General features: G+C 48.9%; 1 protein-coding gene across 2 annotated transcripts in view; it reads left to right on the forward strand.

The window, feature by feature from the left end:
- ADAM12 (ADAM metallopeptidase domain 12) overlaps nt 1-14069 on the forward strand; it is a 320214-nt gene that overhangs the window by 279754 nt on the left and 26391 nt on the right. The window contains exons 14-16 of one of the 2 annotated variants that reach the window (XM_084751157.1): nt 1020-1215; nt 11105-11213; nt 11289-11499. In XM_084751157.1, the coding sequence (XP_084607283.1) occupies nt 1020-1215; nt 11105-11213; nt 11289-11499 (516 nt within the window). The remainder of the gene's footprint in view (nt 1-1019; nt 1216-11104; nt 11214-11288; nt 11500-14069) is intronic. The other variant, XM_084751158.1, reaches the window with a different exon arrangement.

The raw sequence follows: 14069 nt of genomic DNA on the forward strand, positions 1-14069 counted from the left end.
TACAAAGCAAATCCAGGACAGCTAAGGCTACATAGAGAGACAAAAAAAAAAGTGTGTTATAATGACATATACTTGGCTCCTCCTGATGCTCACTAAGTTCTGGAGAACATTGGAAGAAGCTAGTGCTCCCAGGTACCTAGTCACTAGTACTGGAGAGTGCCAGGAAGGGGAGGAGGGGGAGAGCAGCTGAGCCTACACTGAGTAAAGCTCAAGATGACCACAAGGAGGGAGGGATGTGTGGTGATGCCCAACTGTCACCCAATTCCGTAGCTTTAAAGTCATCCCTCCCGGATTTCAGACATTCCTGGAGTTGACAGGTGATTTACCTTGTTACCTTTGGGAGCATGCAGACTAAACAAGCCTGGGACCCAGTGGCCTTGTCTGTGCAGCTCCGACAAGCCACCTTGAACACTAATTTCTTCAGCCCAAAAGATGAGATGCAGTCAGAGGTCTAACAGCCCTCGCCTGCAGCCATTCCCATTGCTGTTGCCACCTCCTGGTCCTCATCCTCATCCTCATCCTCCCTCTGCCCTCCTAGCCTCCCACTCCAGATTTCCCCATAAAGTGATGAAGAGGGCCCTAGTTCTTTAATCAGATGACAGCATAGCACTGCTATTGAGACTGATCTTGCTGATTTTGCTACCTCTTCCCCTCGCCTCCCGCCCCCCCCCCCCCGCCGCCGCCCGCCTCAAATGCCAATGATAAGGACAGCTATCAACTTAAAACATGGGATTGTGTCAGCAACCCAAGAAGAGTCCAGCTTGTCCACTCCTTGGAGAACCCTAGTGTTACCTACTGCTCCCCCCTGAGCTATTCTTGGTTGCTCACCCAGCCTTATAGCACAAATGCAAACCATAGAAAAGCATTTCAAAAGAGCTATCATCAAAGGACGTGGCCTTGAAATCTCCACTGTCTGTGTGACCGTAGGATGTAGCCTGCTATGTTTTGCCCTGGGAGAGCTACTGAGGCATGCTTCCTCGTGCCTGGTACGTGTGCTAAAAGCCGCCTTGTCATTTCAGCTGAAGCCTCCAGGAACTGCATGCAGGGCTTCCGGCAACTCCTGTGACCTCCCAGAGTTCTGCACAGGGACTGGCCCTCACTGCCCAGCCAATGTGTACCTACACGATGGGCACCCATGTCAGGGAGTGGATGGTTACTGCTACAACGGCATCTGCCAGACCCATGAGCAGCAGTGTGTCACACTCTGGGGACCAGGTATGTGGCCTCTCCTGCTTCTTTGAGAGACACTGGAGAGGTATGCTCTATGTGTATGAGTCTGTCTTTGCTTGTGGCGGGGATTAAACCTTTCATGCCCATTTTGCTCTGCAAAGATGCTCAATCTTGGGGCTGGAGGGATATCTCAGTAGTTAAGCTGCCTGTTCTTCCAGAGGACCAGGGTTCAACTCCCAGCACCCACATGGCAGCTCATGACTGTCTATAACTCCAAGATCTGACACCCTCATGCCAATGCACATAAATTAAAATTAAATATTTTTTAAAAAAAAGATAATCTCTGAGAAGGACAGTCAGCTCCCACGGGAGGCATGGGTAGGATTTAAGCCTGGTCACTGTGACCCAGCATCTGCATGTAACTCCCGTGAGCAAATGAGGCATAGACGCTGAAGTCTTACTGCTTCAGATCCTCATTACTCGAGACCTCACTACCTGGAGGTCTCACTACCCAGGGCCCCCACCCTACTTTAGAGGCCTAACTACCCCAGGGGTTTAACACCCTAGGCTTTATTACTAGGTTATCTAACTGCTCCAGGGAGGGCCTTGTTACCTGGAAACCATTCTGGATCTGCTCCACTGGCAGCTCCAGGGGTCCTGGCTGGGACTCCTACTGGGGATGCTCTCTGGGTATATTGCAGTTCTTTCTATTGTGCTTGGCTAGGGCCTTACTTGAGGCCGGGAGATGACCTCAGACCTGGCCAGAGGCTCCAGCGCCAGCAGGGCCACTGTGGTCAGCCAGACTCAGACATAGGGCCGAGCCAGCTGTGGAGTAAAGCAGAGGCTTTCTGCAAGGTTCTGGTTTCCAGAGGGCAGAGGGTCTAGATCCACATCACACATGGTTGTTGTAAATGTGGTCAATCTGGGCAGAAAATGATGACCAAACACAGAAGCCTGGTTTTAACTGCCACATTGGTACAATGCCCAAGCCTGGAGAGTCCTCAGTGCCCAGCAAAGATGCCCCTGTCACTTGAAGCTTTCTGAGGAAGAACAGAGTGTGGGATGAACACAGTGGCTCCCATCAGTAGATGTACCTGGTGAGGTAGAGCAAAGGGTCCTGAGGCTCCTAGCCCTTCGTGCTTCCTCTTTAGAGGCTCAGTGCTGGCCTTCTCGCCTGATGCTCATGAGGTCCTTAGGACAAAGGCATGGTACCACTGTTACAGTGACAAGTGCAAGAAAGACAGCCATTATACATGTATCAAACGGTCGTAGGACTCTGAATGGATGAGCCAAGCAAGGTCACATTAGGACAGGGCCACTGACATCTCTACCGGCACTTCCACTCCCAGCCCTTCTGCAGGCAGGAAGCTCCCATCTAAAGTTACAGTGGCTATTCTGCTGCTCCCTTTATGGGGGCTGTCCTTGGCCAGCATGCCCAGCCCTCCCGGGCTTTTTAGTGCCCAGCTGGGCTCTGAGACCTGGCCCCAGCCCCAGAATGAGCTCAGCTGGAACAGCACAATGTTCCTCGAGCCATTGTGCTATGTAACTCCTCTAGCGCTCATGGTGACCAAAGCAGATTTTTATCAAGAGGAAATAAAAAAGGAGAGGGAGACAGGCAGGCAGACAGACAGACAGACAGACACTGGAAACGATGGGGCCAGGAGATGGCTCGGTCAGTGAAGTACTGACTAGGCAAACACGAGGACCTGAGTCCTGATCTATTTTTATATACATCTATGTAAAAAGCCAGCATGGCAGCACAAGACTGTAATTCTTCTAGCACTGGAGACATAGAGACAGAGGGCCCTGGTGCTTGCTATAGCCAGCCTACCCAGCCACCAAATCCCTATACATGAGAGAGCATTTCTCAAAAATAAGGTAAAGAAGTGACAGAGGACAACAGCTAACACTGACATCAACATCATGTGCATATGCAAGGGGCGGGCTGGGGGTGGGGATTGTGGACAGAGACAGAGATGAGTACAAATGAGACATGCAGAAGCCAGCCTGGCTGACAGACGCTTCCCAAAAGCAAGAGCATCCGCCCCTTGAATGGTCCCCATCAAGGTGCTGAAGTGTGGCGCCTTTATAACCTTGCACATCTTTCTGAGGAGGGTACATCCCTCAGGAGCCCCCACCCACCCCTAGCATCTCTCTCCCACCCACCTTCTCATTGGTGGCAGGGAAGAACTGGGTACTGGTGCGGTGGAGTTGTTGGTGTGGTGGAGTCACTGGGAGTGGTTCCTTACACGGAGCACTGATCAGAGCAACCAGGTCTGAGGAGCCACCTCAGGCAGTGACTCCCTGGGTTTCAATGTGTCCCCCAGCAGACCTTTCTCAACACAGACCATAAAAGAATGTCCTCAGCAGAGAGGGGACAGTTGTGGCCATTGCCTCTTACAGCTCCCGCCACCCCTTGCAGGTAGCAGCATGACCCTTTCCCTCTATATTGGGGGACTTCCTGGCTTTTCAATTGACAACACTCTGAGTTCCCTGTGGCCATGGCCTTAGTGGCCCTGGATAGGGTCACAGCTTACAGTTCTGTAGACCAGAATGCTCAGACTCAGGTGTTAGCAGGGCATGGCACGTCCAGAGATTCTCAGGGAGGGTGTTGTCTTGCTGACTTTTCCAGATTTCAGAGGTCACCTGTGCTCTTGACTCTGTTCCCTCCTCCAAGGCCAGCAGTGCAGCTGTGGTCTGTCTGTCCGTCTTCTCTGACCTCTGCTTCTGTAGTCTTCTGACTCTGCCCCTCCTGAATCCCTTGTAAGTACTCATGTGATTATATTAGGCCCGCCTGGGTCTCCATCTTTGCATCTCCCCACCTCAAGATCTAACTTCATCTTGTCTGCCAAGCCCCTGTTGTCATGTATGGTAACACACTGACAGGGTCCGCACTGGGGAGGATGGACTGGTGTTGAACCGCCCCTGGATATACCTTCAGAAACCCCCCTGAGCCTTCTGTTAGCTCAGCTGTGTCGTGGGTTTAGTATCTTGTATCCATGTCTTATGGTTTTATTGCTATGAAGAGACTCCATGACCACTCTAACTCTTACAAAGGAAAACATTTACTTGGGGCTGGCTTACGTTTTCAGAGGTTTGGTCCATTAGCATCATGGCGGGGAGCATGGCGGTGTGCAGGCCGACATTGTGCTGGAGGAACCAAGAATTCTACATCTTGATCCACAAGCAACAGATGGCTGTGTGCTACAGTAGGCGTAGCTTGAGCATAGGAGACCTCAACACCCACCCCCACAGTGACACATACTTCCTCCACCTAGGCCACACCTCCTAATAGTGCCACTCCCTGAGCCAAGCATTCACATGCATGAGTCTACGGGAGCCATTCCTATTTGACCACCACACTACTCCATACATGTAACGTCATTTAATATAATTTATACTCTAGTCTATGTAGTAGAATACATGAAGGGCCAGTCCTGGTGCTCAGCACCTGGTAAGTCTAAACTCAATCAATGCAATGGGAGTATGTTCTCACGAGATGCTCAAGTCTTAGGGGTTTGTAATAATGTTTCTGAAAGGACAGGACAATGAGCAAGATATGGTGGGGACAGGAGAGGCAGCTTGGATTGGGGGTAGACAGCAGCCAGGTTGAAGGAGTCTGAGAGAAACCGCCCTGCTGAAGCCATCTGGGAGATGGTAGTGTTTCTAGCCTGCAGGATGGGGTACAGGGCACACAGGAGTGGCAGGGCCAAGGCAGGAAATGCAGGCAGTTCTGTTTGTACAGAGCTGGGACTTGGACAGCAGCAGAGATCCTCATCTGTCATTCATCCTCTTGTTTGTTAAATATTTGTTGATGTCCTGCTGGGTGGAAGATGCTGACTCAAGAGCCTGCTCGTGCCAGTGGAATGCACTTCCTATGGTCCCTGCATGCTTTGCTCAGGATGTGACTCCCTCAGTGTCCCGTCCTCCCCACCACTACCCCTAAGCCCTTACCCTGCCCAGGATGAATATAGTCCCAGGGCAGAGGTGACTTCCTGGGCTGGGGCCCTGGCCAGCCAGATGTGCTGGACTGAGCATTCTAGTGCTGTAGCGGTTGGTTCAAATGATCTCTCCATGATTCAGGAGGAAAGCCTTTGTCCAGGGTACATTTGCAGTGTCTCATCCTCCTACTCAGCAAAAAGAGCCCAGATCTGGACCGTGTTATGTAGGGGCCATTGAAGACCTCCAGGGAAGTGGGTCACTCAGAACTCTAGAATTTGAATCATTGCTTGGATGGCTGTGCCATTCACACCCAGTGACCTGGCCAAGTTGTTGAGTCACACTGAGTTCTCTGGTTACATCCAGGATGTCTGTTACTCATGCTTCAGAGCTGGCTACCCAAAGCTGACCGGATATAAAGCCCTTCCTTTTTGAGATGGACTTTTCTCAGTCCAGCATTAGATTTCAATAAAATACTTCAGCATCCAACTCTCAATAAAGCCATAGAAAATTCAAAGCATGTGCCTGCAACTCCTAAGTGCAGTGTGACAAAGTTTTAAAATACCTTCTGTGAGGTTTGTTCATTTAGTTGTTTTTTGCATGTTTTTATTTTGTTTTGGCGGTTTCTTTTATGTTTTTCTTTTTTCTTTCTTTCTTTCTTTCTTTTTTTTTTTTTTTTTTTTGTTGTTGTTGTTTTGCTTCGTTTTGTTTCAAGACAGGGTTTCTCTATGTAGCCTTGGCTGCTGTGGACTTGATCTGTAGGCCAGGCTAGCCTTGAACTCATAGAGCTTCTCTGCTTGCCTCTGCCTCCCTGAGTGCTGGGATTATAGGCATGCACCACCATGCCCAGCTCATTTACTTGTTTTTTTTTTTAACTAATTATTATTATTGATATGATTGAAGATCCTCCTGCTAGCTGGAGCAGTTTTCTTTTTCTACCACATTTCACTCTGTGTGTGTGTGTGTGTGTGTGTGTGTGTGTGTGTGTGTGCGCGCTAGGATCACAGGCAGGTTCTGCCAGGCTAGATTTTTTTACATGGGTGCTAGAGATTTGAACTCAGGTCCTTGTGCTTGCACACCAAACACTTTACTCACGGAGCTGTCTCCCTAGCTCAGCGTCTCACGAGTTGACATGTCGGTATCCCAGACATAAACACTGTCAAAGGCATTGAGCTTCTCATCCCAGCTGCCTTAATATTCAGGAAGATTTTTTTGTTGGCATGGCATGACCTTTCCTTCAGATGAAATACAGCTGGGATTTTTCTTCAGGCCACAGATTTACCTTCAGCAGTGCTGTTAGCCAGAACCTTTGGCCCAGTGCTAGAGAACATTACTTGACAATTAACCTGGTAGGTATGTTATATAATCCCCACCTGCCAAAAGTCACTGGTTTCCCTTGGAGAGGTCCCCAAACGTGTTGTTACCAATATTACCACTCATCATCGTCTACTGTCATTTGATTTATGCCATGTCAGCTGACCAGATAAGTTCTATGAGCTGGTAAATATTCAGTTTTTATCTGCAAGGCTGGTTTAAATGAGCATGGTTTCCTTGAGATCCACTCAGGGCCCTGCATGTACCTACAGTAACTGACAGTTGCAGAGGGAAGGAAAGATACTTTGCCAAGACAGAGATTGTCCAGGAATCAGGAGACTCTTGTCCATTGTGCAAGAAGGAGATGATAGATTTTATTCATTTGAACGTCATTTCCTGATAGATAACAGGCGAAGGCCAGCTTGGAGAGAACAGAAAGGCAGATGTCGCCTGCTAATACCAATGCCTGTGCTGTGGGTTTAAGTGACAAGGAATTGACATAGAGGGGTGGGAGGGAACACTGACTGGCCAGAACTAGAGCAATGTGTTTGCAGAGGAGGGTCACGGCAAGGAGAGGATCACAAAGAGTAAACCTGGGGCTTTATTCAAGACGCCACCATCTTCATTTCCTTTTCAAAGGACACCCTGACATTGAGAACTTCCAGGCTCAGTTGCAAGTGTAAGCCACAGCACTGGAAGCCAAGGCTGGTGATTAAAATGCAGAGCAGTGTCAAGACTCCCTGGAAAGGCTGTTTTATCTCCTGCTAGTGGCCGAGCACTGAGTGTTCTGTTATTAAGAACTCAAAGGCTTTAATTGACGTAGCACTGGAGCGATAAGAAAACTGTTGCCATTCCGTCCAAGAGACAGATGTGCAATCTCTCACCTTCCTGAGGACACACAGCCCAGAATTTTTAAGTGCAACAACTCAGGGTCCACATCTTGCCTTTGCAGTATCTTACAAGTGGACAGGCAAGACCTACAATTCTCAAATTCTTGACTATTCTGCCTCAAAGATAAACACAAGATGGTAATTGACGGACAATAGACACACAGAACACTAGCATGTCACTGTCCTGATGGATTCAGTGAGAGCCTGAGAGGGTTGGCTCAGAAGGCCATCTGTGACTTGGTTTCCTTTTTGTACCTTTCCTTTGATGATAGGTCCTTTAGATGGCATTCTATTTACAACCCCCCTGCCTTTGAGTTCTCAGACTTGAACTCCGTCTCTGAGAGAACAGCAATTTATCTTTCCTCAAAGATAAGTCTCTGTCTCTGTGAGACTTATACAAGCTGGCACAAAAGCATTTCACTTGATGCCAGGGGACGAGTGAAAATCCACAGCTGCAGAACAGAGCACTGGGGTGCTGCACCCACGGACCCCAGGTGCTTCATATGCAGAGCACAGACGCTGACTTCTGGGAATGCTGGAGACGGAGGCTGGCCCAGTGGCCTTATGCTCATTTCTTCATGACTATCCTGCTATTTGTAGTCAGTAGGGAAAGAAAAAGCAAGATAAATACAAGGGAGATTCATGAGAGAAAGAGGAAAAGAAGCAAAGACCATGCCCAATCTCCATGGGGTGGGAGAAACAGAAGAAGGTCCCAAGGGACCCAGTAGCCCCAGATCCATGAAACATAGATTGATTTAGACCATGCACCCAGCATTGATGCTGTGTGAGGAAGACTGCTCTGGCCGGGAAGGAGACTTACTGTCCAACCCTCTGGCATTGCATTAGAAAATCAGCTTTACCAAACCACGGACTTTCTATAAGGAAAACACACTACTCCTGGAAGCAGGAGTGTAGTAGAGATACTAGGTACAACCATCAAGCAGTCTCACACTTTTTACACTGCAACATGTTGTTAGTAGAGCAGATGTTGCTTCGGACCATCGAGGAAAACCCCTCCAAGCTGCACTCCTATATAAGGGAGCTATTGCACAGAGGGCTGTGGCTCATGAGCTTCGCTGGAGGGAGCAGGACTAAGAAGTGTCCATGAGGTCTAGCTGGGAGCAGATTGGCCCCAGAAAGCAGCCCAGAACCCTGCATGGCATCATCCTGTAGCCTAAGGCTGGAGGTAGCCAGAGGAGGCAGGAGAATTGAACTGTTTTAACTATCTGCATCATTACAAGTTTGATTCGACTTACTCTTCAGCTTTACTCTTCCTTGTAAGAGGTATCTCCTCACACACACACACCCCCAGAGACTCTGCAATAGGAAGCTCGAGACAATTGGATAAGGACCAGCATTTCACACAGAGCTCTGTTCATCCCCCTCCCTGCCTTCCTGCCCCACCCCCACCATCCAGTTAAAAGAGCAGCTTCTGGGTAGTGTTGGGAATTGCCAGTCCCTGCTGCTGAGGGACGGAGAAGGTAAAACGTCCATCCCATCATGCTCTCCATAGACAGGAATACAGAAAGGGTGCAGGGTTGTGGCGTAGACCTGGCAAGTGCCACAGGCAGGAGGCTCTACCCTGCCTCCCTGTTTATACTAGTAGAGGAAGTCACGCCTGGCTCCCACCCACATGTCAGGTTCCTTCACCTCATCACATGCTATGCTCATTGACAGAGACATATGCTCGGGATGGTGCATGTGGCAATAGCAAACTGTAATACAGTGTCTCCTGCTCCCTCATCACTTCCTGGCAGAGATACAAAGTTAACCTCAGAACGCCATGTTATTCAAGGTTACTTCGGAAACTGACATCTCTTTAACAAGTCACTTAGAGGGCATGGGGGTTGCATGTTTGTGTATGTAAGCAAGATATCCAGTGTCATCCCCAGTCTTTACTTTCTAAGACAGACTCTTCCAAAGCCCAGAGTTCACCGGCTCAGCTAGACTGACTGGGCAGCAGGCTGTAGGAAGCTTCCCCAGCACTGAGATTACAGGCACAAGCTGCTAAACCTGGCTTTGTGCAGGGATGCTGGAGATCTGAACATAGGTCCTGCAAAGCACGTCACCAACCCAGCCATCAGCCTATCTCTGAAGCTCATCTTTGGGAGACTTTTTTTTTCTCTCGTGGGATAAGAAGAGTCAACCAAAAGGTTTAAAACTATTTAGCACCTGCCCAGTGGGAGGGGAAATCCCTCTGGACATGCACAGAGACTGTGAGGGTACTGCCCAAGTGGTCACTAAGAGGGAAGCAGGAAGCAGCTGGCACCATACTCAAGCAAGCTATTCGTTAGGTAAGGGTCAGTGTACACGGAACCAAGTGAAGGAGAGTAAGTCCATGGTGGAAAAGGAAGGTGATGCTGCAGAGCCAGGGTGCTTGGCCTTTGCTGCAACAGAACGCTAGTTCTGGTTTGGGCTGGTGCACCTTAGCAGTGAGCTTTAGGGAGGCCTGTCTAGCATGCTTACTAGGAGTAAAGAAAAGGGAAGTGCCAGATGTGGCGTTGCAAGCTTTTAATCCCAGCCATTTGCGAGGTGGAGGCAGGTGGATCTCTGTGAGTTCTAAGGTAACCTGGTCTGCATAGTGAGTTCCGGGGACATCAAGACCTCCATAGTGAGACCCTGTCTCAAAACAAACTCAGAGGAAACAGAAGTTCTGGCATGGGGCGGCTAATACAGAGGTCAAGGCCAGGCACAGGGAAGAGGGTGGCATCGGTGAGCTGTGTGTGCTTTTGCTATTGAGTGGCGTGGCCATCTCTGTGAGCAGCTGATAAGGGACTAGCCCAAGTTAAATAACAATGGGTCTCACAGAGGAGGAGGACAGGAGCCCTGGATGTGGACCAAGCCTGATTGCAATCTAGATCGCATTGTCACCTTGGAAGGCTAGCAGAGACTCCCTGGAGTTGGGAGCAGAGGACGACATAGAGAAGGTCTGGACTTTGGGAAGTCTCCCCCTAGCCATTGAAAATGCTGTGAAAGGAAATGTCCAGAGCAGAATCTGGTGTGGAAGGGAAGGCAGGCAGATGCCATGTGGCCAGGCGCGGTTTGATCTGCCCTATTCTCCTGACTCTCTTCCCTGTTACCAACAGATGCCCTTATGACTGACATATAAGAGCACTCCGATGCTTTGGCCCTGCAGGCCTCAATCATGTGTTTTTCTCTCCCTGGCTAAGAGATACGTCTTTTTTTTTTTTTTTTTTTTTTTTTAACAGCCACTTCCTGGGTTTTCTAGCATCTATGGATCCTCCCATACCCGACACCCGTCTGCCAGGAAAATTCTGCTCTGCACAGTAACCATTGGGTCTTACAAAGCTATGGCCTGTGAGAACAATCTATACACACACACACACACACACATACATACACATTACTCATCACTACTCCTTGGAGCCTGCCTGGTTTGCCTTTTCTCACCGGAACTGTGTGGGATGTTGTTACATAGAGTAGCTTCCCCTGTCTGCAGCCAGCCAACTCCTTCCTGCTCCTGACCAGATCCAATTGCACAGTCGGGCCTAATCTCTTGAGAGTCTGCACATGCCTTGGTCCCACATCTAGGCCTACAACACAGAAAAATGAGTGGGCTTTCTTTGAGCTGAGCCAGGAGAGAATGCCAGCTATAGATCCTTCAGGTTTGCACCAGCCCACTCCTGAACCAGCTGGGTACTGTGTGGCTCTAAACATGGAACACCCCTTCCCTTAAACCCCACCCCACCCCCGCTGCCTCCGAAGCCCAGCGCTGTTTGGAGAAACTCCGAAGCAGTGATGGAGAAGGTGTCATTGTGTTTCTGTTCCAGGTGCTAAACCGGCTCCTGGCATCTGCTTTGAGAGAGTCAATTCTGCAGGAGATCCTTATGGCAACTGTGGCAAAGACTCCAAGAGTGCCTTCGTCAAATGTGAAATGAGGTATGAGCCTGCTCCTATGGCGGAGGCTGCTCTACACTGCCCCTCTTCTGAGTTTGTCTATTCTTACCCTTCCAGAGACGCCAAGTGTGGAAAAATCCAGTGTCAAGGTGGTGCCAGCCGACCGGTCATTGGTACCAATGCCGTGTCCATAGAAACAAATATCCCACAGCAGGAAGGAGGTCGGATTCTGTGCCGGGGGACCCATGTGTACTTAGGCGATGACATGCCAGACCCAGGGCTTGTGCTCGCAGGAACAAAGTGTGCAGAAGGAAAAGTAAGAACCCCAGTTCTCACTTGCATCCTAACATTAAGTCTGGATCATAGCCCACAGGAAGAGCCTGCTTAGGAACTGGGGATGAGGTCGGCTGATTTTCATAAAACTACTCAGAAAATGCTCTCCGGAATCTAACTCTTTGTACCTAGGAGAAAAGTCAGTAAACAAAACCAGTCTGACCACCGAGAAGCAGATGTGGGGACTTGTGGTTGTTTTCTCCCTTTAGGGTAAGGTATTTCTTCGCCTTGGGATTCAGGAGGGCTGTCTGCCAGGAAATGACTTCAGAAAGAAACACCACAGTGGAGCATCTTGCTTCTGGAAAGTGCCAGAGCTCTTTTGGGCTTGTCACCTGGGTAAAATAGGAAGTCGGTGCATCTTCAGAGACTCTGTAGCGAAAACAGGAGCAGAGGAGGGAAGGGATCAGCTGAGAGACAGAAGGGGGGTCCTTTGGGAGACCGAGGAAGAGGAAAGTTGAGATGGATTGACAGTGAAAGCAAGTTTAAATTTTTTAAAAGAAGAAACTAGGAATCTTGTGTTCTGCCACACTGGCTTATGTCTGTATGTGTGCAGGTGTGTGTACAAGTGGGTGTATGTGCATGTGTGTGTGTGTGTGTGTGTGTGTGTGTGTGTGTGTATGTGTGTGTATGCTTGTGTATAGTTTGTATGCCCATGTATGAGCATGTGCATAGGTAGTGCATGTCTTCGTGTGTGTGTGTGTGTGTGTGTGTGTGTGTGTGTGTGTGTGTGTACCTAAGCCCCATGGACAATCTTTTTTTAATATCATTTTTAATTCATTCATTCATATTACATCTCAATTGTTACCCCATCCCTTGTATCCTCCCATTCCTCCCTCCCTCCTGCTTTCCCCCTACTCCCCGCCCCTATGACTGTGACTGAGGGGGACCTCCTCCCCCTGTATATGCTCATAGGGTATCAAGTCTCTTCTTGATAGCCTGCTATCCTTCCTCTAAGGGCCACTAGGTCTCCCCAGCCAGGGAACGTAGTCAAATATAGTGCACCCAAGTTCGTATGAAAATCAGTCCCCACTCTCCACTTTCTGCTCAATTGTGGAGACTGCCCATGGACAATCTTAACTACATTCCTCAGGCATGTTTTTCTTTCTCCCCCCCCCCCCACTTTTTTTGAGACAGGACTTTATGCTGCTTGCATAGCACGCACTCTATAGACTGAGCTCCTGCTCCAGTCTCTGCTTTGCTTTTGTTTGTCTTTTCATCAAATTTTCCTTCAGATTGAGTGATAGCAAATTAATTAAATGTTTCAAGAAAAATGATAAATCATCTCAAATTTTTAGGACTAATTTTCCCCATGATCATGAAGTCATTCTCAAGAGGTCGTGGTGAAGAGAAGACAGAACCCACAGTTTTGCTCACAGAATCCTGAAGGCAGAAATGCCCTCTACACTTGTCCCCACATATTTCTGAGCCACAGACATTCTTTCATTTTTAAAAGTACCTTTCTTTTTTATATGTATGAATGTTTTTGCTATGTCTATGCACCATCACATAGTGCCCACAGAAGCCAAAAAAAGTCGTCAGATACCCAGGACAGTAATAAACCACCACATGGGTGCTGGGAATCAAACCTGGGTTCTCTCGAAGAATAAAAGAGATGCTGAGCCACCATCTCTCTAGCCAAGGACACTTCCTTTGAGAGAGATTTCACATTCTTCTGAACCCACAAGCACATAGGCTTCTTTCTGTTCAGGTCTTGACATTCTAACACATTTTGTAAACTATGATCTGAGAATCCAGGCTGCTGTATTCAAAGCTGGAGTCCCAAGGATGTCGCTGCCTGTGAAGCAGTCCTGGACGTTGCCAATGGGACCAAGACTAATTATGCAGGGCACTCCCAACAGAGTCCAGTGTTCAGTGCCCTCCTTGAAGCTTCTTTTTCCTTGCATGTGAATAGATATGTGTTCATGTGTGTGAGGATACATGTGTGTGCACATGTATGTGAAGACCAGAGGACAGCCTTTGGAGTGTGGGTCCTCCTGAGCTATCTACATTTCTCTCCCACTGAGACAGTCTCTCAGCTGCCTGGAACTTGCCAAGTAGGCCAGACTGGCTAGACAGCCCCCAAGGGTCTTCCTGTACACACTTCCCCAGCTATAGGGTCACAAACACACACCACCATACCCCAGTGTTTATGTGGGTTCTGGGGCTCTGACTAGGCCCTCCTGGTTACAGGGCAAGCCCTCAACTGACAGCATCCTCTCCCACCCCCTGGGGTTTCTTCATCAACTGATCCGTACCAGTCTCCTCCTCCACTGAACCCTACCATTGATTTTTTTTCTTAAGCGCACTCACCTTGCTCTCTGTGAACTGTTAAGGTGAGATGGCCACTTGCCTACAGGAAAGTTCTTCTACATGATGAATAAAGTGTCTGTAGTCTAAACCTTGGGCTCTTCTTCCTTACTCTCCACCAATGTGTAAAGCTGCAAGAGAGAAAAGTTCTGAGCAGGGCTCAAAGAGGTAACCACTTCTAACTAGCTAAGGTCCACAGCGGCTGGATAAGCAGGGAGCATTCCTATGGATGCTTTGTGTCACCAGTGACCTAAGGCC

The sequence above is a fragment of the Acomys minous genome (genome assembly GCF_964271855.1).
Source record: "Acomys minous genome assembly, chromosome: 2".
Lineage (NCBI taxonomy): Eukaryota > Metazoa > Chordata > Mammalia > Rodentia > Muridae > Acomys > Acomys minous.